The sequence below is a fragment of the Pygocentrus nattereri genome, chromosome 1 (assembly GCF_015220715.1).
Source record: "Pygocentrus nattereri isolate fPygNat1 chromosome 1, fPygNat1.pri, whole genome shotgun sequence".
NCBI classification, from domain to species: domain Eukaryota; kingdom Metazoa; phylum Chordata; class Actinopteri; order Characiformes; family Serrasalmidae; genus Pygocentrus; species Pygocentrus nattereri.
The window spans coordinates 18,852,376-18,878,414 of record NC_051211.1 but is presented as its reverse complement, the minus strand read 5'-3'; the positions used below and the strand labels follow the sequence as shown (position 1 = coordinate 18,878,414).

Here is a 26,039-nt window from a genome sequence, read left to right as displayed (position 1 = left end):
TAACAGCCATAGATGGTCATGGTTGGTGATTTGCGCTGAGAAAGCAGTTCATTCCCAAATGAAGCTGAAGTTTACTTTGCATAGTTCTTTATCACATTTTTCATTTTTTACATTCTGGCACCTGTATTGCACCATTTAAGTTGGAACAGAGAGTCAGTATAAGAAGCTGGCGAATAGGCAGATTGTTTCATCTGCACTTGTGCATTCTGACTCCAAAACAGCAAGTTTGAGAAGAAACGCGATAAATCAAACTAATCAAAATTGATGTTTGAAAAACCAACATTGCAGCATCTTTCACTACGAAAATGTGTCTGCTCAATACAAACACATTTGACCAGACAACATAACTAGCTAAGTTAAAAACAGAGAGCTGAGATTTATTATGGAGATTTATTATTATAAGTTTGCTTTCACATGAATAAGAACACAGGTTAAAATAAACCCATCAACCAATGCAGCACTTTCCAATAAAGCATATATCTGCTCTTGACAATCAAAATATTAACCCTAATGAAGACAGATTACATGTGCACAGCGGAGATGTGCATAAACATGGAAAAAAGCAACAAACTTAAAAACTCAAACTGTCAAGCAGTCTAGCTAAAGGATACTAGCACAGTGGCATGTTTCTGGGTTTTTTCTATTTATTTCTTATGTCTAATGATGCAGATAACTGCTGACAAGGACAAATCAACTTTTTTACTTAGGTGGTTGACATTTGATATGTGGCTTTGAAAATAGGTATCATATTCTGTCAAAGCTTCGGGTCTGGCTTTTACAGATCCTGCAGGTACATGTTTTGAATATCTGGAGCTTCATATTCAATCACAGGGCTATTTCAGTACTAAAAACCTTGAACAAGATAATGAAGGATAGTGTACTGGTTACTAAGCAGTGATTGGAGGTGAAAAATAAACTGATGTTTAGGAAAGATGTGGAGAGCATCAGAATTATGATGGGCCGTAACACAAAATTATATAAAAAATATATATATCGTGTCTGAACAGCAAGTGAGCATTTAAATGTAGTATGACAGCAGCTCAAGGCCTGCGAGTTGTCTACAGCAGTAATGTCACGTGCATGACAAGTCAAAACATAACCAAACCGTAGACCTCTGAAAAGATAGCTTCTTTACTCACAGAGCTGTCCAGTTGTGGTTTGGGGCATGTGCTTAATAGAGTTTGTAACAGGTTATGTTTTATCCCCACATTTATCATCAGTAATCTAAATCGCACTGTTTAAATAGCATTTTATCACTGTGTTGGGCAGCTCGGTCATGCTAACATTTATTTAGGTAACCTAATGGTATTCAGCTCTAACTTCCAGCACTCTGTCTGTTTCTCTCCAAATTGTTTACTGGAAGGCTTATAGAGATCCATCCCATCTCCACTTCATGGAAGACTTTCTAATGGAGTTCATTTTTTGCTAAAAGCTTCAAACAAAATAATACAAGCAAAATCTACAGTGTCAAAAAGTCTGAAATACGTTGCGAATGAAAATAACAAGGGTTCAATCAAGCCTACTTTTTCATTTCTATTCATTGTCATAGTCATTCTGATATGTTTATTAAACATTTTGTCAGTTTCCTAACTAGCCTAGCAGTGCCCGCAAAAGGGTGAACTAAGTGAGTGTTGCAGCAGGTTAAAGCAAAATTTATTAGCCCTGTTCCTGGTAAACTGCAGCGCCACACAGTCAACTATTCCTTACCTTAAACACCTTATCTAGCTCATCAACTGATTACCAAGTCATTCATAAACTGTTCAGGAGTGTTCAGTCAGGACATCACTGAATCTGTGGGCTATGGGTTGAGGGAAGTAATGCAGTCATTTTAAAGGAATATGATATACATTGTTAGTAAAGTCAGATATGCCAGTACAACTCTTTGCTCAAAGCAGAATTCAGTACATATTCTGCCAAGCTGAGTGGCTATGCGTTCAGAAGACTTGTCACTCCAAATCAGTTGACCAACAGAGACTGCTGAAAATATAAGTTGGATTTAACAGTCATTGTTTGTATTTGCAACATATTTTGGACATTTTTACATTTAATATTTTGTTTAGGAATTTTGGAATTTTATTTAAAACTTTTGGCATAAAATCAACTCAATACTTTATTCTCATTTATTTGAGTGATGCAAAATGTCAAAAACAGAAAAGCTTGTTCTCACTACTTGTTCTGGTTTGACTAGATTATTTCTCATTGTACAACTAAGCTACTGGTATGACTGAACCTCTCTGTGGTTGAAGTGTTTGTGTACTCACTGCATCTAGCCCCTGATAATATCCAGATTTTAGTGCTCTAATCCTGTCACCTGATGCAGTTATCGTTAGGCCTCATTCCTAGAGTACTTTTCTTTTTTCAATTCTAAATTGTAAACTGACTTAACCATACTTTGTTTGTATAAATGTAGAAATACGGCTGTATTCTCTTTCATATTCTGTGTGATGTCCCAGAGTGAGAGTTGTGCCTGTATACTCAGCATTAAGTCAAGCCCGCTCAGTGCGAGTGATGGACTCTGCCGAGGTTGTGCCTTGTCTCTACTCTTACTTGTTATATTCATGGATAGGGCTGTCAAGGTGTAGCCAAGGCCAGGAAGGCATTATATGTGCAGCCTGGAGGCCTCCCGTGCTCACTGGAGTGGTTGGCAGCTAAGTGTGAAGTGGTTGGTATGTGAGTCAGCACATCTGAGCTCATTAGAGCTCATAGTAGAACCACTACTCATCCACGCTGAGAGGAGCCAGTAAAGGTGGTTTGGGCATCTGATTAGTTTACCTCCTGTCCAACAGAAATATTTTTCTGTTGGGCTACTACTACTACTACTACTACTACTACTACTACTAATAATAATAATAATAATAATAAAGATTTTACTGATTAGCTAAATATGATTATCAATGGTTAAATAAAGTGTTTGAATATTACATTTTGTATGATTTAATAGGTCTTTTATTAAGATTGGCTCTGTTCTTGGTTCCTGCTGTAAGAATATGGACTCTGCAGCTGCACCCGCAATGGACTGGACACTCCATCAATAAACCCTTCAACAAGGACTTTTATTGTGAAACACAGTTTTAGGCCACTGAACCTGGCGAGACTGGAAGACGGGGTTATGCTGAGTCGCAGTGAGAGGGTCTCCCACTCTGGTCGTGTTCAGTTTGGAAGCCCACTCTCTGTTTTTCTCAGGAATTTCTTGACTTTCAGTTCGACAGCAGCCACAGAATGTCGTCGGGGTCTGGTAAGAATGTGATTTGTACTAAACTGAAGTAAAGCAGGTCTGCAGAGCGTCGCGTTTAGAGTGAGAGGAGTTTATATATCAGTGTTAAGAGCGCTGAAGTGTGGAGATCCAGAGGTTTAAACAGAGTCAGGACTCAGTCGACTTACTCAGTAGAAACGAACGGAGCGGTTTACAGAAATAACCCCGCTGATTACAGTGCAGCTCAGAGAGCTCAGAGTCTGACTGTAACTCAGCATGAAGACTGGACACGAGTTCAGAGACTTTCTTTAGCCTCTGCCAGTCCAGTTAGGGCAAGGGTGAGTGTTTTAACCCTTTCTAGTCATGTAATGACGACAACAGTATTGTTTATTATTACAGCATGTGAGCAGAATTATATACAGTGCAACTGTAAGGGAAAACACAATGACCAGCTGAGCTTATATCCTCCTCAGTCTACAGACTGGACACTTTAAAAGCAGTGGTTTGTTATGAATCGTTCTCTACTGCATAATAACTTACATATTATGTGAATTCTTCTTCTTCTTATTATTATTATAATTATTAATATTTTGTTTATTGGGAGGCATATAATAGTATAAAATTGAAGTGAATATACGCTATATTGGCAAAAGTATTCGCTCGTCTGGCTTCACAAGCATATGAACTTGAGTGAGATCCCATTCTTAATCCATAGGGTTTTATATGATATCGGCCCACCCTTTGCAGCTATAACAGCTTCAACTCTTCTGGGAAGTCTTTCCACAAGGTTTAGAAGTGTGTGTATAGGAATTTTTGACCATCCTTCCAAAAGCACATTTGTGAGGTCAGACACTGATGTTGGACGAGAAGGCCTGGCTCACAGTCTCCACTGTAATTCATCCTAAAGGTGTTCTATCGGGTTGAGGTCAGGCCAGTCAAGTTCTTCCACACCAAGCTTGCTCATCCATGTCTTTATGGACTTTGCTTTGCGCAGTGGTGCACAGTCATGTTGGAACAGGAAGGGGCCATCACCCAACTGGTCCCACAAAGTTGGGAGCATGAAATTGTCCAAAATCTCTTGGTCTGCTGAAGCATTAAGCGTTCCTTTCAACTGTCAAACCCAGACTGATCCATCGCATTGGCAGACAGAGAAGCGTGATTCGTCACTCCAGAGAAAACATCTCCACTGCTCTAGAATCCAGTGGTGGTGCTTTACACCACTGCATTCAGCGCTTTGCATTGAGCTTGGTGATGTAAGGCTTGGATGCAGCTGATTGGCCATGGAAACTCATTCCATGCAGCTCTATACGCTGTTCTTGAGCTAATCTGAAGGCCACATGAAGTTTGTAGGTCTGTAGTGATTGACTCTGCAGAAAGTTGGCAATCTCTGTGCACTATGCGCTTTAGCATCCGCTGACCCCGCTCTGTCATTTTGTGTAGCCGACCACTTCATGGCTGAGTGGCTGTCATTCTCATCTCTCTTCCTCTTTGTCATAATACCACTGACAGTTGACTGTGGAATATTTTCACGACTGGACTTACTGCACAGGTGGCATCCTATCCCGGTACCATGCTGGAATTCACTGAGCTCCTGAGAGCGACCCATTCTTTCACTAATGTTTGTAGAAGCAGTCTGCAGGCCGAGGTGCTTGGTTTTATACACCTGTGGTCATGGAAGTGACTGGAACACATGAATTCAATGATTTGGTGATTAGTTTTTTGCTCGGGTCTGTTACCCTGTTATAAATATGTTTCTTGTCCATACGCGAAACAACAACATTATCATTCATAAATATCATTTCATTTGGTGTTGGAGGTGGTGAGTTTATATCACGCCAGCTGCCATGAGTGTTTTTGTTTATGATTATATATATATATATATATATATATATATATATATATATATATATATATATATATATATATATATATATATGTACACACACAGATACGCAGACGCAGATTATTAGAAAATATTATAACTGTCAAAATCACAGTGTGAAAATTCTGTGGTTACACTGTTCCCAAAACCAACCAATCTTTGGTGTCAGCAGATTAAATGTATCAGGAAACCAGCTGGAGTGCTTATAAATGCAAATAAGTCAATTCATCTTCAAATGATCAGTGTTTCTAATTAATCTTTGTCTTTGCCATTTTGTTAGCTGCTAGCTAGGAGTATGCGTTGCTATGGTGATCAGCAGTCTATTCACCAACCTTCAGTGAATTAGCAGTTATAAGCTACATTAACTCCAGCGTTTAAGACCATTTATTGTTAAATCTGTGTTAGAACAATCAGCAGGGCTTTATTTTACTGCACACTTTTGTTGGAGGAGCATTATAGATTTACCTTGCCCAAGTAAGTTACACTGTATTGGCATTGAAACTGTTTTTCCATTGAAGTTCAGTGTTAATGATACCTCAGAACCCAGAACAGGTAAATACATTGTTTGTGTCCACATATGACCAACTGCACATTGGATCAGAAGCATTTTCTAGCATCACATACTAAAGAACACCATAGTCCCTATTTTTGAGGTCATAGCGCAAACACTAAAACAAGGTATAAAATCATGGCACTGGCACACATGAGTGTGGCACATACATTTAAAATGGTAAATTAATGTAACATTTACATAAAATAAGATGTTTATGCATCATTGTATTTTACAGACTCTGGATTTTTCAGACTCAAACATTTTGGCCAGTTGCTTCCTAAACAGTTATTATATTAATTTTATTAATTTACATATTATTATAGTTAATATTATATTAATATATAAATATATAATAAATATATTTATCTGCTAGTTGCAAACTTACAGCCCTGTGAAAAAGTATTTGCCCCTGCTGAATTTCTTCAGTTTTTGCTAATTTGTCACATTAAAATGTTTCAGATCATCCAGCTAATATAGTATATGCCCCCTAAACTTAACAACTGGCTGTGCCATCCATCACATTAACAACTGCAATCAGTGTTTGTGATTACTTGCGATGAGTCTTTTACATCACTGTGGAGGAATTTTGGCCCACTCCTCTTTTCAGAATTATTTTATTTGGCTACATTGGGTAGTTTTTGAGCATGACCCACCCATTTAAGTTTTTGCCCCAGCATCTGAATGGGATTCAAGTCAGGTCTTTGACTCCACTCGAAACCTTAATTTTGTTTCTTTTGAGTCATTCAGAGGTGGACATGCTTGTGTGCTTTGGCTCATTGTCCTGCCGCATAACCTGTGCTTCAGCTTTAGATCACGAGCTGATGGGCAGACATTCTCTTTCAGGATTTTCTGATAGACAGTAGAGCTCAAGGTTTCATCAATTATGACAAATCATCCAGGCCCTGCAGAAGCAAAGCAGCCCCAGACCATCACACTACCACCACCGTGTCTGACCATTGGAATGTTCTTGTGGTGGAATGAGGTGTTAGCTTTATGCCAGATGTGACAGGACCCATGTCTTTCAAAAATTTTAGCCCTGGCTCATCGGCCCACACAATATTATTCCAAAAGTCTTCGGGGTCATATAGATGTTTTTGGCAAATGTGAGACGAGCCTTTGTGCTCATTTGTGGTTAGCAGTGATTTACACCTTAAAGCTCTCCCATGAATGTTATTTTTGTCTACTGTCTTTCTTATTGTGGAATCATGTACAATGACAGGCCTGCAGTTCTTTAGATGTTCATCTGGGTTTTTTTGTGACTTCTTGGATGAGTCACTGATGCACTCTTGTTTCACCACTGTTCCAAGTTTTTTTTCTGTTTGTGGATACTGGCTCTTATTGTGGTTCACTGGAGTCCTAGAGCCTTAACAATGACTTTGTAACCCTTTCCAAATTGGTAGATTTCAATGGTTTTGTTTAGCATCTGTATTGGAATCTCTTTAGAGTGTAGTATCATGTGTTGCTTTTTGAGACATTTGAGCCTGCTTCACATTGTCAAACATGTTGTTTGTAAGTGCAGTTTAGATTCAACATGTCTGGCAGTAATCACACCTGAGTCTGGCTTAGTGAAATTGAACCTAATAATCAATTGAATTTAGTTAACTGGTTGACTTAGTAGTTAAGGGGGCAGTTACTTTTTCACATAGGGCCTGGCAAGGCAGAGTTTTTGCTTCAGTAAATGAAGTCATCATTTAAAAACAGCTTTTTGTGTGTACTTGGTTATCTTTGTCATGTATTTAAAGTATCTATTATAGATATTGATGTTATAACTTCAGTTTTACTATTCATTATTACAATACTATTATTTCAGGATGTTTGACTGATGCATTGGTTTGATAGTGAAGATGTTTTTATTATTTACAGCACTTTGTTTCTCTTGTTCATAACTGATTTACCACATGACAGTCAGAGGATTAGACAGGAGTAGTTTAATCAGGGCTGCTAGACCAAGACAATTCAATGTTTTGGTCCATTTAGGACCAGATTTAAGGAAACCACACACTGGAACCGTTTGTTTCACAAGCATAAAAACAAGGCAGAAAATCTTGGCCCTGGCACATGTGGGTTTAACCAATATATGTTTAATGTTCATCCATATAGTTGAACTAGGCAGTGCTGTGTGTGTAAATAGTGACTTTTCTCACCTGTGAGAAGCTTGATTAAAGAGCACCAGGCTTTCTGTGAATGCGTCCTGTAAGTTGAGTGATTTGTAGAGGAAAGCGTCAGCCATTGATCAGGCCGCCTCTAAGCCCGATCCAAAACTAGGAGATGATGTCAAATGATTGTTAAAACTGTATATGAACTTTAAGTAGACCTATATAAAAGATTATATGGACATTTTGTTTTTATTGTAGAAGCTACACAACCATTTACATTACAGTAGACAAGTGCCTTCAACACTACATGTCAAATGAAATCATCTTATGTACACAAAACCTTTCAATTTAAATTTCATAGCATTTTGTATTAAATTTAACTAAAAATTCTTGACCATTTTTTCCAAAAATAGAACTAGTAATTTTGAAACAAAATTTTTTTGAGCTTTAAACACTAGTGTAACATTATTTCTGGAAAATTCGAGACATTTTTAAAAATGAGATTTGTTGATTCTCCTGAATCTTTGTTTAACTGACGGACTTGATTGTATTTTGTAATTATAAACAAATTATGTATTGAAAAATAAAAGTTAAAAGTTTATAGATTATTTCAAGTTACACATGTAACACAAACAATAAATAACATTTCTAAACATAGAATTTGGGTCTGTCACAATCTATCATGTATAATATTTTGAAAAGATTCAGGGAATCCAGAGAATTCTCAGACCATGTGTGGTCAGATCCAGAAACCATTATTCAAAGTGAGTGACCTTCGAGCCCTCAGATGGCATTGCATGATAAACTCCTGCTGATGTGTTAAATATAGCCACGTGAGCTTGGGAGTACTTTGGAAATAAATTGATGCAGTCAACAGAGGGTTTTTTTTAGAGGGTTCCAGGCATCAAATTCTACATTTATTTATACAAAAAAAATTTATTAAGTTGGTCAGTAAAAATATTGGAAGTATTTTCTTTGTACTTTTACCAGGTAAATATAGGTTCATGAACATTAACAAATCTCAGATTCTTGTTTTCATTGCATTTTACACACTGTCCCATGTTTGTAGTTAAATGTCATGAAACTAAATAAATGATTCAAAATTCAAATAACTATTTGTTTGTATCCAAACAAATGAGGAATATACCAGCGTTAGTTTGCATTTGGGCTGTCACAAAATTAAGAAAAAAGTATTTAGTCAGTCACCAACTGTGCAAGTTCTCCCACTTAAAAAGATGAGAGAGGCCTGTAATTGACATCATAGGTAGACCTCAACTTCTTCTTTTTCTTCTTCTTCTTCTTCTTTCGGCTGCTCCCTTTAGGGGTCGCCACAGCGGATCATCTGCCTCCATCTTGCCCTATCCATTGCCTTCTCTACTTTCACACCAACCATCTCCATGTCCACCTTCACTACATCCATAAACCTTCTCTGAGGTCTACCTCTTCTCATTCTACCTGGCAGCTCCATCTCCAACATTCTTTGCCCAATATATCCACTATTCCTCCTCAACACATGTCCAAACCATCTCAACCTGGCCTCTCTGGCTTTATCTCCAAACTGCTCCACCTTCACTGTCCCTCTGATCTGCTCATATCTAATCTTGTCCAGCCTTGTCACTCCCAACGAAAATCTCAGCATCTTCATCTCTGCCACCTCCAGCTCAGCCTCCTGTCTTTTAGACAGAGCCACAGTCTCCAAAACATACATCATAGCAGGATGCACTACTGTCTTGTTAACCGTCTTTTTCACTCTTGCTGCTATCTGTCTGTCACACATCAGCCCTGACATCCATCTCCACCCACTCCATCCTGCCTGCACCCTCTTCCTCACCTCTTTTTTGCACTGTCCATTGCTCTGGATGGTTGACCCAAGATATTTGAAGTCATCCACCTTTACGAACTCTACTCCTTGCATCTTCACCTTTCCACCTGCCTCCCTCTCATTCACACACATGTATTCCGTCTTATCTCTACTGACCTTCATTCCTCTCCTCTCCAGTGCAAACCTCCACCTCTCCAGATTCTCTTCCACCTGCTCTCTACTCTCACCACAGATTACAATGTCATCTGCAAACATCATGCTCCATGGAGCCTCCTGCCTGACCTCATCTGTCAACCTGTTCATCACCATTGCAAACAAGAAAGGGCTCAAAGCTGATCCCTGATGTAACCCTACCTTCACCTTGAAACCATTTGTCACTCCAAATGCACACCTCAGAACTGTCTCACTATCCTCATACATGTCCTGCATCACCCTAACATACTTTTCAGCTACACCTGACTTCCTCATACAGTACACAGTTCCTTTTTTGGCACCCTATCATATGCCTTCTCTAGATCCACAAAGGCACAATGTATCTCCTTCTGACCTTCTCTGTACTTCTCTACCAACACTCTCAACGCAAAAATTGCATCTGTGGTACTCTTTCTGGGCATAAAACCAAACTGCTGCTCACTGATCTGGACGTCTCGCCTTAGCCTTGCTTCAACAACTTTTTCCCATACCTTCATGGTGTGGCTAATCAACTTTATACCTCTGTAGTTACTGCAGCTCTGCACATCACCCTTGTTCTTAAAAATGGGGACCAATACTTCTCCACTCATCAGGCATCCTCTCACTTTCCAGGATTTTGTTAAACAACCTGGTTAAAAAGTCCACTGCTTTCTCTCCTAAACATCTCCATACCTCCACAGGTATGTCATCTGGATCTGCCTTTCCATTCTTCATCCTTTTTAAAGCTGTCCTCACTTCCACCATACTAATTCTCTGCACTTCCTGATCCACTATCTCTTCCCCCGTTGTCCTCCTCTCTCTTAATTTCCTCATTCATTAGTTCTTCAAAGTACTCCTTCCATGTACTCAACACTCTGTTTACTCACTAGTTCATTTCCCTCTCTATCCTTTATCAGCCTAACCTGCTGTACATCCTTTCCAGCTCTATCTCTCTGTTTAGCCAAACGATACAAGTCCTTTACTCCTTCTTTACTGTCCAGCCTCTCATACAGCTCATCATAGGACCTGAGCCTTTGCCTTTGCCACCATTCTTTTTGCTATGCAACTAGCCTCACAGTACTCCTGCCTACTTCCTTCATCTCTCTGGTTATCCCACTTTTTCTTAGCTGCCTTCTTCTTCTGAATACACTCCTGGACTTCCTCATTCCACCACCAACTTTCTGACCAGATGAAACACCCAACACATTCTTGCCAGTTTCTCTCACCACCTTAGCTGTAGTTTCCCAGTCCTCAGGTAGCTCCTCACTGCCCCCAAGGGCCTGTTGCAATTTTTCCCTGAACTGCCTGCAACCATCCTCCTCCTTCAGCTTCCACCATCTAATCTTTGGCTCTGTCTTCACTCTATTCCTCTTCTTTGTTTCTAATCTCATTCTACAGACAACGACCCTATGCTGCCTTGCTACACTTTCCCCTTGCACCACTTTACAATCTCCAATCTCCTTTAAGTGGCATCTCCTGCTAAGGATATAATCCACCTGTGTGCACCTCCCTCCACTCTTGTATGTCACCCTGTGTTCTTCCCTCTTATGGAAATACCTGTTCACCACAGCCATTTCCATTCTCTTTGCAAAATCTACAACCATCTGACCTTCCGCATTTCTGTCTTTCACACCATACATACCCAGCACCTCTTCATCCCCTCTGTTTCCTTCACCAACATGTCCATTGAAGTCTGCACCAATCACTAATCTCTCCTCTCTAGGGACCCCATCTACCACTTCATCCATCTTACTCCAAAATTCAACCTGTGGTGCATATGAACTGACCACATTCAAAATTACACCATCAACCTCCAACTTCAGGCTCATGATCCTGTCTGACACTCTCTTTACATCCAGAACACTTTTCACAAGCTGTTCCTTTAGGATTATCCCTACTCCATTTCTCTTCCTCTCTACACCATGATAGAACAGTTTGAATCCACCTCCAATGTTCCTGGCCTTGCTTCCTTTCCATGTGGTCTCCTGGACACACAGAATATCTACCTTCCTTCTCTCCATCATGTTTGCAAGCTCTCTGCCTTTACCAGTCATTGTCCCTATGTTCAGAGTCCCTACTCTAACCTCCACACTCCTGCCTTTCCTTCTCTGTCGCTGCCTTCTAACCCGCCTTCCTTCTCTCCTCTTTGATGGTCTTCGACCTACAGTAGTCCAATTTCCACCGCCACCCTGCTGGTCAACAGCACCGGAGGCGGTCGTTGTTAACCCGGGCCTCGACCGATCCGGTATGGCAATCATGTTTGTGATCCGCATGATAGTTTTGAAACCCTCGCCATTCATCCAGGCTTGGGACCGGCACCAGAAGTACACAAAGTACACCCCTAATGGCTCACACAATGAGAAAATAGAAATCTTATATAGATGCATCAAGATATTGATCTCTAAGCTATTGGTAACTAGCAAAGATACTTTCTCTAGATAGACAAAACACTTCTTGTAAGTCGTTCTGGATAAGAGCGTCTGCTAAATGCTGTAAATGTAAGATGCAATGATATTCATTTTATAATCGCATCTCAGCCCTCTGAATCATAATCAAATCAAAACGTGAGGTGCCTAAATATTCTCAGCCCTTAAAATAATACTAGTGTTATTTCTACATATTTAAGCAAGTCTCTTTTTTCCTTTATTTGCTACCGAATAAAGATCCATGTTTAATGCACGTAATAATGTACTTTGTATGTGCTCTACTTCATTGTCTAGTGTCTGAGCTGAGGATTATTCTGCTGGGCAAGAACAGCTCAGAGATCAGCAGAGCAGGAAACTCCATCCTGAACAGACATGCGTTTGATGATGAAGCTCCTCCTCCTTCAATAGAGCAGCACAGTGAGAGAGCCAGAGGAAAGGTGGAGGGAAGATACATCACCCTCATCAACACTCCTCACCTGTTTGATCCTGACCTGTCTGTGCATCAGATCACAGTGCGGATTAAAGAATGCATGTCTCTATGTTCTCCTGGACCTCATGGTGTTGTGCTGGTTCTACAGCCAGACGACTTCACTGAGAAAGACAACAGCCGAATGGATCACATCCTCAGCTCTCTGTCTGAGGAGGCCCATAAATATACCCTGGTGCTGACAACACAGAACAAAGAAACTGGAGCCAGTGCAGGTCCAGTTCAGGAGAACATCATACAGAGACTAATTACAAAATACAGGAACAGACATTTAGAGTGGAGTAAGTGTTGTCGTGCTTCTTTTGTGGAAATGATAGAAAGGATAGTTGAAGAGAACAGAGGGAGCTTTCTCTGTGAAGAGTTTAAGGAGGCTCCACTTTCTTTGCAACGGAAAGTGTCTGAACGAAAAACAGAAGTGGAAGAGCTTTATTATAGAGAAGGCCTAACGCAAGAAGAAGCAGAAGAACAACAAGAGTGTGACTTAACAGAACTGGAAGAACATAAAGAGACACAACTGCGTTCAAATAGATATCAAACAGAACAGCTATGGTTTGAAGATGATCTGCCTAAGCAGAAGAAAAGTAGAACTCTTTTGCCTAATATGACTAAATATTTCAGTGGTAAGTAAGAATTTATTACTCTATTGTGGCTACTTCATCCACCTAAACTGTCACTCCAGGGCTTCCATAAAAATTTGTATTTGGACTTCTGTTGTTTAATTACATACTGTATATTGGTAAAATTAAAAAAGAAATCAATCTCGGAACTTAGTAAATAGTAAATGATAATTATACGTGTATAGTTTCCTTAAGTATCTAAAACAGTTTTACACACACACACACAAAATGAGTTGGTCTGAGATCTTATCAGTGCTAAAAAGGAGTAAAAAGAGTCCCCTGCCAGTTTTTATACTTTCTTCTTCAGGCTGTTCCACAACTGTAAGACCTGTGTTGCATGCAGTTGTTCTTCATTTAATTTGATACACAGTTTTAGCATGATATTACACCTGTTCTCCAAAACCTCCACCGCCTCCCTGCAGAATATCACACTAATTTTGAGGTTCTCTCTCTCATTTACAACCCACTCAATAACCTTGCATGTTCTTAATTATCTAACCTGCTTCTTTCTTATAACCCCATCCTCAGGTCATCCTCAGTTGGTCTTCTTAACATTCATCTATTCGACTTCCCTAGTCTTGGTAAGCAAGTCTGCTCTAAAATTGCTGATGATGTAAATCCCTCTGTCTGAATTTCAGACAGTATCACAGTCTTTCCGCGTTCAGATTCTATTTCAAAATGTGCTTCCCAAGTGCAGAAACCACCCCTGACTAGGGATTTACTAAGTGGCGTTTACTGTACTTTTGGTTTTGAGCTTTTTTACAGTGCTGATGTTTTTGTGCCTGAACTTTTTTGTCTGCTGTTTTCATACAGCCCGCACAGCAGAGTCAGCAACAACTTCAAAACTTACTGTAACTGTAGCTTAAATTTCATTTATTTTCATTTTGTGTGAGATTATAGCTGTTACATTCTGGCGACTGTACAGGCCCCAGGATCTAACTGCTGCACTATTTCTCTAACCTGTTTGTAACTAGCAACGATACTGTCTCTGAGTGGACAGCAAAGCACCTTTTGTAAGTCACTGTGGATAAGAGCATCTGCTAAATGCTGTAAATGCAAAAGTAACTGAAAATTCCTGTAACAAATTGAGAGGAAGAAGAACTTCAGATTTGTTGTGGTGACAAGGCGTTTCTGGTTAAACAAACTCCCACCATAATCAGACATCTTACATCAAATCAAGGTCAAACCATTGACAGAAAATGGAACCTTAAAAAGAAAAGTTGCTGACCTGTTTTACAAGCTGGCTGCAAAAATATGAAGATTGATGATGATGATGATGATGATGATGATGCTAATAATAATAATGATAATAATATTTTCTGATGAGCAAAATATGATTATTATTGTATAATTAAAATCAGATATGTATGTAGAAAACTCAATATTACAATAACTTTCTCTGTAAAAAAAAAATTCATATACTGAAAAAGGTTTCCCCCCTCAAAATGCCTTTTTCTAACACCTCAGCCCTGCCCTCGCCAGCGTTTGTGCACGCCACTGCATGCTGGCTTATCTAACACTTGTACCACAGCCAGCTTTAGTCTACTGAAGCCTGATAGCTAATTTAGCACTGGCAGTCTCTTCAAACACGTAGGGTTGAGTTTCACCAGAGTTAACTCAAGATGTTTTGTTGTACCAAAGGTAGCATATAGCATATCAGATTAGGTTTTAGACAGGTCAGAAATGTAGCAATAGCATTTCAGATTAGTGGGGCAAAGGTATGTTTGAAAGACAGGGTGATGTGTGCATTTCCAGTCTGTATAATCAGACCATTCAGCAATATAAAAACAAAGCTTTAGAAATGCTTCTATATACTTTTTGTAGTGGTTTATTAAGATTAAGGCCTTTTTAATTCAGCATTATTATAATTCAGCAGGATTATGTTATTATGGTTTCAATTTTAGGGGGACTTTAATAATGACTAAATAAAAAAACAGGGATTCTATGATCTTAGGTATGTTTGCGTATGTAGGACAGAACAGAAACATGACCGTGCAGCCCTTTCACTAGCTTTCATAGCTTGCTTGGCCTGAATACATCATAATTATTAGCTTCTTAGTTCAGCTATGCTGGTGCTTTGTAGCTAGAACAATTTAGCAGTTTCTCATTAATCATTAATTGGTTAGTTGTGTCATTGTGAACTTTAGGTCAGATGTTTTGTTTTTTCTTTTTCAAAGTTTGCTTGTCCTTTGTAGGTATTAGTGAAATTTTGTAAACATGTGGATGAACACTATGGAAACATCTTAGACTGTAGCTGTATACACACATTATGTCTGTAGGTGTCAGACAACAATGCTCATTTCATCTAGTGAAAATCAATTGTTTGTATTTTACAAAGAAATTATTGTTCATAAAGATTAGAGTATTTTGGATTTACGTTTTTTTTACATATAACAGTAAATTATGTCATAATAAACACAAATTATGAACACTGATTGCCACGCAAGGCTGTGCTGCCCTGAATGAAAGGAAAAATGTAAAATGTTCAAAAATTAATTTAAACCGAAGCTGTTTAAGAGAGTAGCTGCAGAAATACATAAAATAATTAATTAATCTTGTTTGTTTTCAGAAGCAGCAGTAACTCAAGAGCAAATACTCTCAAGCAATTAAATTATAAATAAGTAATTAAATGATAAATAAGCATATTTGTCTAGCTGCTGTCCAGAAATCTGTGTTCATAGTTTCCATCAAGACTTAGCTGCAGGTAGTTTTACATTAGTGAAAATTTCACAGAACACATAAGAGAAATGACCCAATTAAGAGCAACAAGATCTACTTTTTGCATATTTTCTTATGGATATCTGAAATGCAGGAGAATAATCTATCATCTGAACTCTTGTTGAATGTCCTGTTAAAAATGTATAATATTATTTTTAAAGTAAAGTTTAACATTTCAGAGTGAGCATATAAGACACATGCGTAACCTTTAACAGGTCATATTTTACTGATTATGTTTTCTTTATTGATTGATACTTCCATAAGTATCCAAAGAACGCAAGAATTAATCAAATAAATTTGTCATACAACTTATAAGGTCTGTTATGATTGGCTGAGCCTGGGGGTTCTACTTATCAAGTTACCATAGTAAATCTCTGGCAGCGGTAGTGCTGCATTAGAGATCAACCCGCAGATCACACCCTGCTATCGCTATATATATTGTGAAAGAGAATAACTATAGAAAATTTGAACTAGTAATGTATATTTATTTTAGAATTTATTTTAAATAACATTTAATTTGAAGCCTCCTTAAACTGGCCAGGTGATACCCATGATTGCACATACTGCCCCAACTATTTACAAAAAACTATTAAATTTGTAATCATAAAAAAAAAAATTGACTGTATGTATGACTTTTTTATATATACAATACATGAGCAGATTGGCTTATAAATGTATATGTTCCGACACATTAACTCTGTAGTTCTCTGGCCAGGGTTTCCCCAACGTTCTCAAAGACTTTCAGGGCTTTTACTGTGCCACTCATGAACTTTATTTTTCCTAAGCTACTTCAGGTTAGCACTGGCCTCAAGCTTTCAATCACTGTCCCGCTGAAAATGATGGGCTACTTGAAGCCTGTGCATCTAAACTGACATCTAAAAGCAACTTTTAATGAAGCAATATTTGCAGACTTATTAGATTTCAGTCACAATTAACTTGCCTGTATTTCTTGTTTGTCATCATATTCTTTTTCCAAATGTTATTGTTAGTTTGTTAGATGTTGACAAAATTGTATATATATTTTTTTCTTTCTTTTTCTTTTAGCATCTAAACAAAGGTCAAACGTAGTCCTGCTTGGGAGGGAACACAAAGCAAAGACTTCAATATCTAAAATTCTACTTGGTAAAAAGTTCTCAACACCTCACCAGAGGGTGAAACAGACTAGCTCAGTGTGTGTGAGGAGGGAGAGAGAAGTGTGTGGACGTCTGGTCACTCTGGTGGAGATGCCAGCTCTCTACAATACTCAGTTCTCAGAGGAGGAAGTGATGCAGAAGGCTTTCCACTGTGTCTCTGTCTGTGATCCTGGAGTTCATGCCTTTTTCATAGTCATTTCTGAAGATGGCCTCACTGATGAAGACAAGGGAGAAATGGAGATGATCCAGAGAATCTTCAGCTCAAGACTCAACAAGAACACTATAGTCCTGATCAGTCGGCAATCTCGGAGCAAAGAACTAGATGATGATGTTAAGACAGTAATAAAGGGTTTTGGCAGACGATACAGATTCGTTGACAGCAAAACAGATGCAACACAGCTGATTAAATGTTTGAAGGTACTTCATAAAGAGAGCAGAGGGAGCCTGTATACCATGGACATGTATGTAGAGGCCCAGGTTGAAACACAGCTGAAATACAAAAGAGAGATTAAAAATCTACGACATAAAGTCAGCGATTTCACACTGACAAGCTCAAGTCAAGTGCAAGGTAAGATGTTTTACTTTTTGTTATAGTTAGTATAGTATATAATCTGCAGCAGAATTGTTTGATGGTAATAGATCAATAACCAAAGAAAGAAAGAAGAAATAGTTGTTTTTATACCATAATGTTAATTACTCTGAATTAATACATGTATATATATTAAAATGTAACAGTTTTTGTTATTCATTTGGTTATTAAAGTGTGATTCTATTGCATTTTCAAAAACACAGTCTTCACAGTCTTACAAATTATTGCTCAGTCATTAGCTACATAAACTTATCTAAACCTTAGCTAACCTAATCACAGATTTTGTTGCACACTTTAAACACCTTTGAATAAACTGTAAGATGACAGCTAACAGGATGGATCAGTATCAGGGTTGATTATGCTGAAGTTATTAGTTTACAAAAAAATAAAATACTCTTAGAAAAAACCCTACAAATACAAACCCAATTTGAAAAACAGCTGGAAGAGTAGGTAAATTGGAAATAAAAACAGAAAGCTGTGATTTAAAACTCTACTTTGAACTGTAGGACCACTGCCAGGGATATGGGGGCCCCATGAAAAGATATCACATTGGGCCCCGCCACCACAGGCCATGCCAATCCTGAAAATATAGCACTCTGCGGACGCAATATTGTGCACACCATGGAATTCACAAATTGATGCAACACTGATACACTTTAGTTAATGTTGTAAATTATTGGATAATTACAAAAAATAGCCTGAGGTTTCAAAATTAGCTAACATTAGTATGCTAATCACTCAATATACTGAAAACTGTAAAATTTGTGCAACACTTAGCTATATGTAAAAGTGAGCTGTGGAAAAGGAATTACAGTTCACTTGCATTCTTGAATTCTTATCATTCTAAAAAGGATTTAATGATTTTTGTTTTTGTTAAAATAATTTAAAAAAAGAGATTCCCATGGACCACCTGCAATTATGCCAAATGACATGTCATTCAACAAAATGCTGCACACTTCCTTCTTAAATTGTAAGTAAGGCTGATTCTTTGGTAGGGGTGTGGAGATGGTGTGACAGAGATAGTTCAGGGGATAGTTCAGGGGATAGGGAGACAGTTGGTTCAGTGTTATGGGTATGGGCAGACAGGGCTGGTTAATTGGTGTAGTTATAGGGGATGGGGAGACAGGACTGGTTCATTGGTAAGGATGTGGGGATAAGGAAACAGCTCTGCGGCATTTGTAAAAGGAAAGGGACTGGTTCATCAGGGGGATGTGGATTGGTGGATAGAGTTGATTTATTGGTATAGTGATGGAGACAGGTAAAGAGAGACAGGTTGGTTTAATGGGACGTGGGGATGGGGAGAGAGGTATGGTTCACTGGTAGGGATATGGGGATCATCGGGACACAGGTGTGTTTCATTGGTAGGGCTATGCGGATAGGGAGATAGGACTGGTTTATTGGTAGGTATATGGGGAAGGGAAGACGGCTGGTTGATTAGTAGGGGTATGGGGATGTGGAGACAGGTGGTTTATTGGTAGGGGTATGGGGATGTGGAGACAGGGCTGGTTTATGGGGATGGGGAGACAGGCCTAGTTCATTCGTTGGGGTATGGGGAAACAGAGACAGGGCTGGTTAATTGGTTGAGGTATGGAGTTGAGGAGACAGTGCTGGTTCATTGGTAGGGGTATGGGGATAAGGAAAAAGGTGCTTTGTTAGGGATATGGGACAGAGGAGAAAGCTGGTACATTGGTAGGGCAATGGAGATGATGGGAAGAGAGGGCTGGTTCATTGTTCGGGGAATGGGGATAATTAATAGACAGGGCTGGATCATTGGTAGGGGTATGGAGATACTGGGCAGACAGGGCTGGTTCATTTGTAGGGATATGTGGATACTGGGAAGATAGGGCTGGTTCATTTGTAGGGATATGGGGATAATGGGGAGACAGGCCTGGTTCATTTGGCAGAGGTATGAGGATACTGGGCAGACAGGGCTGGGTCTTTGGTATGCGATATGGGGATCATGAGGAGCCAGAGCTGGTTCATTGGTAGGGGTATGAGGATTGGCAAAAATGATTTGTTTTTTGGTAGGTGTATGGGAATATAGAAACAGAGTTGGTTTATTGGTGAGTATGGAGTTGTGGAGATAGGTCTTGTTCATTGATCGGGCCATGGTCATGATAAGGAGACATTACTGGTTCATTGGTACAGTTATGTGGATGATGGTTAGAAAGGGCTAGTTCATTTGGTAGGACTATGGGGATGGAGAGACAGGTCTGGTTAAATGTTGAAATCTATTTCTGTTTCTGCCCCTTTACAGAAATAAATTAATTATTAATGAAATAAACTAAAACCCTAATATCAAAAAGATACAAAAATTTAGTTTTAAAAGTTAAATAAAAGGATTTAGTTTAGTGATTGTGTGTCTTAAAAGTTTGTAACAAACTTGACTGCCTAACCAAAAGGCACAAATCTGGGATAATTGAGAGTTCAATGATTTCCCTTGAATAGGTTCATCAAAAAGCCCTGAGGCATTGCGGATTGTTCTGCTGGGGAAGACCGGAGTTGGGAAGAGTGCAACAGGAAACACCATCTTGGGGAAGGACATGTTTAAGGAAGATATTGGTGGATCAGTTACTGTTGTGTGTCAGAAAGATTCAGTTGACATAAATGGGAGGCAGATTACTGTGATTGACACTCCAGGGCTGTTTGATACTAATGTTCCTAATGTGGAGGTCACTAAAGAGATCACTAAGTGCATCTCCATGGCAGCTCCAGGTCCACATGTGTTCCTGCTGGTGCTGAGCATCGGGCAGTTCTTCAGACAAGAGGAGCAAGACACAGTGAATATGATCAAGGATACTTTTGGTGAGAAATACAAAATGTACACTATAGTGGTCTTCAGTAAAGGAGATTTGCTAAAAGGAAACACAATTGAACAGTACATAGAGAAGTGTGGACCAACCATGAAGAGATTTCTGCTTGACTTTGGTAACAGATATCATGTGCTCAACAACAGTAATAAAAGCAGCTCCACCCAGGTCATTGATCTACTGGAGAAGATCGACTCCATGGTGACAGTGAATGGAGGGAGCTGCTACACTAATGACATGTTCCAGCAGGTAGAGAAAGAGATACTAACACAACAGCAGAGAATACTGAAGGAAAAAGAGGAGGCCATACAACGAGAGAAAGAAAAACTGGAAGCCAAATATAAAGCTGAAATGATAAAAGCAGAGAATAGCAAAGGAGAAGGAATAGAGATACAGAAAGAAAAAGAAAGAAAAGCAAGAAGACAAAAAGAGCTGCAGTTAAAAATTGAGGTGACTGAAAGGAAAAGGTTACAAAAAGAAGACATAAATAAAAGAAGAGAGGAAGATAAGAAGAAGATGCAAGAGTGGATGGCTGAGATTCACAGAGAAAGAGAAGAGAACAGACAACGGTGGGAGAAACAAAAAGAGGAAGATCAGAGACAGAGAGATCAGGAGGAGGAGGAAAGAAGAAAGAAAGAAGAAGAATGGAAGAAGAAACAAAAAGAGGAACTACAGAACTTTGAGAAAGAAAGAGAAGACATGGAGAAGAAAGTAAGAGAAGGACTAATAATGTTACAGCTGGAGTATATACAGAAGGCAGCAGAGGAGGAGAAAAGACAAAATGAGCTGGAAGAGAAAATCCAGCATGCAGGGGAAAGTGAAAAGAAGGAGCTACAAGAGCTGCAGTTAACTCAGCAGAGAGAGTGGATAAAGAGGATGGAGGAGGAGGAGAAGAGGAGAGAAAAACAACTGAAACATTGGGAGGAAGCAATTGCATCAATGGAGGAAGCCTGGTATTTACACCAGGCTAGAAAGCAAAAACAGTATGAATGGGAAAAGCAAAAAGAAAAGGAGGAGAGAGATTTAAAAGAAAATGAGAGAAAAGAGAAAGAAGAACAAGAGAGGAAAAGAATAGAAAATGAGGCAAATGAAAAAATAAGACAGATCAAGGAACAATTGGAGGCACAAAGAGAGAAAGAGGAGCAAGAAAGAAAAGAAAATGATCAGCAACTCAGAAAGGAAAAAGAAGAACAATTCCTGATGCAGATGGAGACGTTTAGAAAAGAGAGAAAAGAGGTAGAGAGCAGATGGAATGTATTTGAAAGGAAAAACCTTGAATTAATTATAGAAATTCACGCCAAAGAGATTGAGTATCTTAAAACACAGACTGAACAAACGGCAAGAAGACAGGCAGAGGAGAAGTTTCATGCCAAACTTGATGAAAAGGTAAAAGAAGCGAGAGACAAAGGATTTGCAGACAGCTGTGCAGAGATCGAGGCCGAAAGAGGTTTGCATCAATTTGTTAATTTTGTTTGTAGAACAAATAAAGATAAAGTAGTGAAAAATGAATGAAAATCTGATATGAAAGGATGTTCTGAAAAGTGAAAGGAGTAAGGAGGCTTTCTACATCTCATTCAGGAGCTAAAACTTTGAACTATGATCTCTTTCCCCTCATAGCTTGGATCCTCATGACTCAATTTGAGCTGATTTTAGAAAGCAGCTCACACAAGGCACAAAGCTAATGAGGTGAATGTCTCCAAGTGCAAATATGTGATGCTCGTCACAGATACACAGGGCTACTTTAAAGAGCTTCATTACTTCACTAAACTTTCAGCGCTTACACAAAGATTGAATGTTTGTAGCCCAGTTAATGTGACTCTGTAGACATTAGGTGATGTTATTGTACTTTAGAAATTCTACCCATTTGAGCTGCTTGTTGGAGATTCTAATGCTTTTTGATGTTTGAGAAAAGCTGTTTTTTGTTGTGTTGTCCATTCGTCTCTTTGGTTGTCATCAGAGATGACCGTGATAGGCCCTCTTCACAGTTTCTGCGTTTTTCTGCTGGAAGTTGCTCACTGCTGAATTAAGCCATTTCCACCAAAGAACAATTGTAACAGTAAAGACTGAGTCCAATAATAAGAGCTTTTGCAGGATCCCCTAGTGTTCAGACTAGAAGCAAAAACAAGTTCATTTTCGATTGCAGAGGAAAAATAGCTTTGTGCAATTAGGAGGGGAAGGACCTATGTGTCAGTATTTCACAGCTGCTGACAAATGTTACACTAAAGGCAGTTCATGCTTTAAAGTTTGTGCTGTTCTCAGCCACTGAGTGCAGTTTCTATGTTCCCCCTCAAAAGCTGTTGGCAAATTCACATGAAAAATATGTACAGTGGTGTTACAGACCATGACTACGAGGCCTGTCCCCTTCTAGCATGCGTGCATGTGTTTACCTTTTTGCCTACTACTTTATTGGTAGCAAATGGTTTCAACATCTTCAGCTAACATGGCTAATCCAGCATTTGATTGTTGTTTATTTTCACTATTGTTTACTCACTCTGTAGACGATAGTTGATGTTATCGTACATAAATAGATGTGAAGGAATTCTGTTTATATCCTTTATTCAGCTTCGACTCCCACACACATTGTGTTTGAGGGCCAAGAATATCATGTTTAATTTTTGCCATCTGAAAAATCACAAGGTATCATCAAACACATGGTCTTATTAATTTTCAATTGTCCAAATAAATCATGCTCAGTTTGTAAAAGACTTAACCACTCTTAAATGGTATGTATTACTTTTAAAATTCATAGATGAGCATTTCATGTCTTGCTTTCTGTTCCAGGATATCACAAAATATATAAAACTACTTAATCACTACTGAGGTCACTACATTAATAGTGGACAGACTATTGTACTTTTTTTTCCATTATGAAATAATTATGTCTTATTTATGGGAATGTGTTTTTATGTGTTAATTATGTGTCAGTTCTGTGCCCTGCTTTACATGTTTTACTTGGGCTGAGCAATATGACAATGACTATTGTTTTGAGGAGAATTTTCTAATAGTATGTCACGATATGTTTTTCTGTATTTGTCAGTGTTTTAAAACCACTTCCCAACTGCATTTTGATTAGAAATAATGTTTAATTGGAAAACTGCAGCAAAAAAGAAAAAGAGAATAATGTATCTATCATGACATCACAAATCATGAAAACTACATTTTTTGCAATATCATCCACCTGTTTTACTAATCATTGAGTCTCGATGTTCTTTACTGTGTTTTATATAATTGTATTAAAGTATTATCATCTTTGTATTACCTCTCATATTTATATAATCAAGACCCAAAAAGATAATTTTTTCCCATGTACTGCAGGCACAATCTCCACCTTCTCCTTTACCTTTGTATGTTATGTTGATGTAAAGTTATCAGATAAAATATTACAGTGATTTTGATGAATAATGAGGACACAGAGCTGAACATGTGTCTGTTTATTAGGAGGAATAATGTTAGCATGGTCGGCTAAAGCATTTGCGAAACTGAAACTGGAGAGTGGCGGTGCACAAAGCGCTGTCACGGTATTCTTAACGCTCAGTTTATTGCCCTTCAGTTCTGTTTGACCTTTTTATATGAATAGCTAATAGATAGCTAACATTAACTGTCTGGTTAGCTAACTTGACATGACAGTTGATTGTTGACTTTGATCGAATAGGTTAAGATTTACTAACTTGAGTTAAGATGCTGTGAGATAGGATTCCTAAATTAAGATTTGACCTCTCAGATCTTAAGTTATGACAGAAAGAGGACGTTTCTGTGATACAGTCAAAGGTCTCCAGAAACTCCATTGCTGGTAATTACTTTATTATTATTTTATTCCCTTTACTATAAATATGAGGTTAGAAACACATAGAACTCCTTTGTAAAACTCATTTATCAGTATCATTGTAAAAATATTGATAAATATTGAATGTTTCTTTTTACATAAGTTGTGTGTGTGTCGTAGCAGCAAGTATTATGTCTGTGTTTAATCTGTACTTTGATAAAGTATGCTTAAGTATTAATTTTGTGTTGAAACAGTGCTTCAATAAATTATGTTTGCAGTGGACTGTGCTTATTTTATAAAATGATTCACAATATTTAATAATTCTTTATTCTTTCTTTTTTTGTTTTAAAACTATGAAGAATACTTAAACAAGTGCTTCAACAAAGTATGTCTACAATAAACTAAGCCTGTTTTAAGCTAAAACTACACTCCCATGCATTTTTTTACATCAACGGTTTTAATCTATAGATTTCAGAGTTGAGGCCCATAGATTTATAGAGAATTTTTGTTCTCTCATTAAATACAAACTTGCTTGACATTGTTTTTCAACTGTTTGAAGCTTTCAGTGATGCATGGAAAAATGTTAGTCCAGGCCATTGGGCTACAGCCCCCAGATCCTTTTCTATGATAAAAAAATAACAATGATATATACATTTAATACACTCTAAGCATATCAACTTTCAGAGTCATTGGCCAAGAGTCCTCTCTAACGTTCAGAGTAAAAGAATCAACTATTTTACAATTAACTCTCCATCAACAGCTGGAACAGTTGGAGCTCAGGATGTGACAATCTGAACAGCAGTTTAATTTTCATTTTAATTTTGTGGTGTTTAACAGTCCAACAACATATTAGAAGTCAGTGGTACAAAAAAGGAGCCAAGCTCATAATTGCAAAACATAATTCTTTAATGGTCTTAACAACAAATTATTAGTAAATTAGCTAGAAGTAAAACTTAGTATGGGATAGCTTTTCTCTTATTTCTATGAATGTTGAATTCTTGTGGATAAACTTGCAGACAGACTTACAGAAAAGCCAAAATTGTTCAACTCAGCATTCAGACAGATGAAAAACATTGCCAAACAAGTTTGTGTTTAGCATGCAGCATTTGGGAAATCGAAACTGAAACCGCAATGCTCTGATAAACAGCAGGGGCACTCACCATGTTCACAGCTTCCAGTTTATCATACTTTAGTTTTGTTTTGACCATTTGTACGTGGATATGGGCAGCTTTAAGTAACGTTTATGTTTCAGCTGTGCACATGCCTTTGGTTGATGTGTAACAGACGTGGTAGTTGATGGTCAATTTCAATCGGGTATGTTAAGATTTCCTAACCTGAGATAAAATAAGCTGTAAGATAGGATTCCTAAAAAAAATCCTATATTTAGGTTAAATTTCGCCTTTGTAATATGAAATAATATATGATATCCTCAGTTCTCAATTTCGCTCAATTAAGGACAAACAGATCCTGTCCAGTTCATGGGTGTATCTCATGTTGAAGGTGGAGATTTGGGATTTTGAGGCTTATTCTGGTTTTGTGCATTATACTTTCTCTCTGCTAAGCTGTCTGGCATTTACACCTAATTAAACCTTCACCTCAAAAAATGCTCTCCATATCAGAAATATTTTAGGGTTTTAAACGTGTAAATACACATATTTTAGGATTTAGGATACAAATCTTACAGGATTCAACAAATATGCTTTACTATTTCATTCATTTTTAGAATTTGTACTTCATAAGCAGCTTACAGTTACAAAGAGAATTTCTATGGACACCACT

The 26,039-nt window shown here is 38.2% G+C and overlaps 2 protein-coding genes across 3 annotated transcripts in view; both read left to right on the top strand.

Annotated features, from left to right (window-relative positions):
• Positions 1-3,095: 3,095 nt before the first annotated feature.
• The window catches only part of LOC108438299, a 250,795-nt gene continuing 227,851 nt past the window's right edge, over positions 3,096-26,039 (top strand). For both annotated transcript variants that reach the window (XM_037541535.1, XM_017716031.2), the window contains exon 1: positions 3,096-3,235. In XM_037541535.1, coding sequence (XP_037397432.1) covers positions 3,220-3,235 — 16 coding nt within the window. In that variant the 5' untranslated portion in view covers positions 3,096-3,219. The remainder of the gene's footprint in view (positions 3,236-26,039) is intronic.
• On the top strand, positions 13,113-24,542 carry LOC108438301 (reticulocyte-binding protein 2 homolog a-like). The gene is made up of 4 exons (XM_037541773.1): positions 13,113-13,250; positions 13,776-13,828; positions 17,010-17,666; positions 20,136-24,542. Exons 3-4 carry the CDS (start codon positions 17,189-17,191, stop codon positions 22,007-22,009), a joined length of 2,352 nt encoding a protein of 783 aa, XP_037397670.1. The 5' UTR covers positions 13,113-13,250; positions 13,776-13,828; positions 17,010-17,188; the 3' UTR covers positions 22,010-24,542.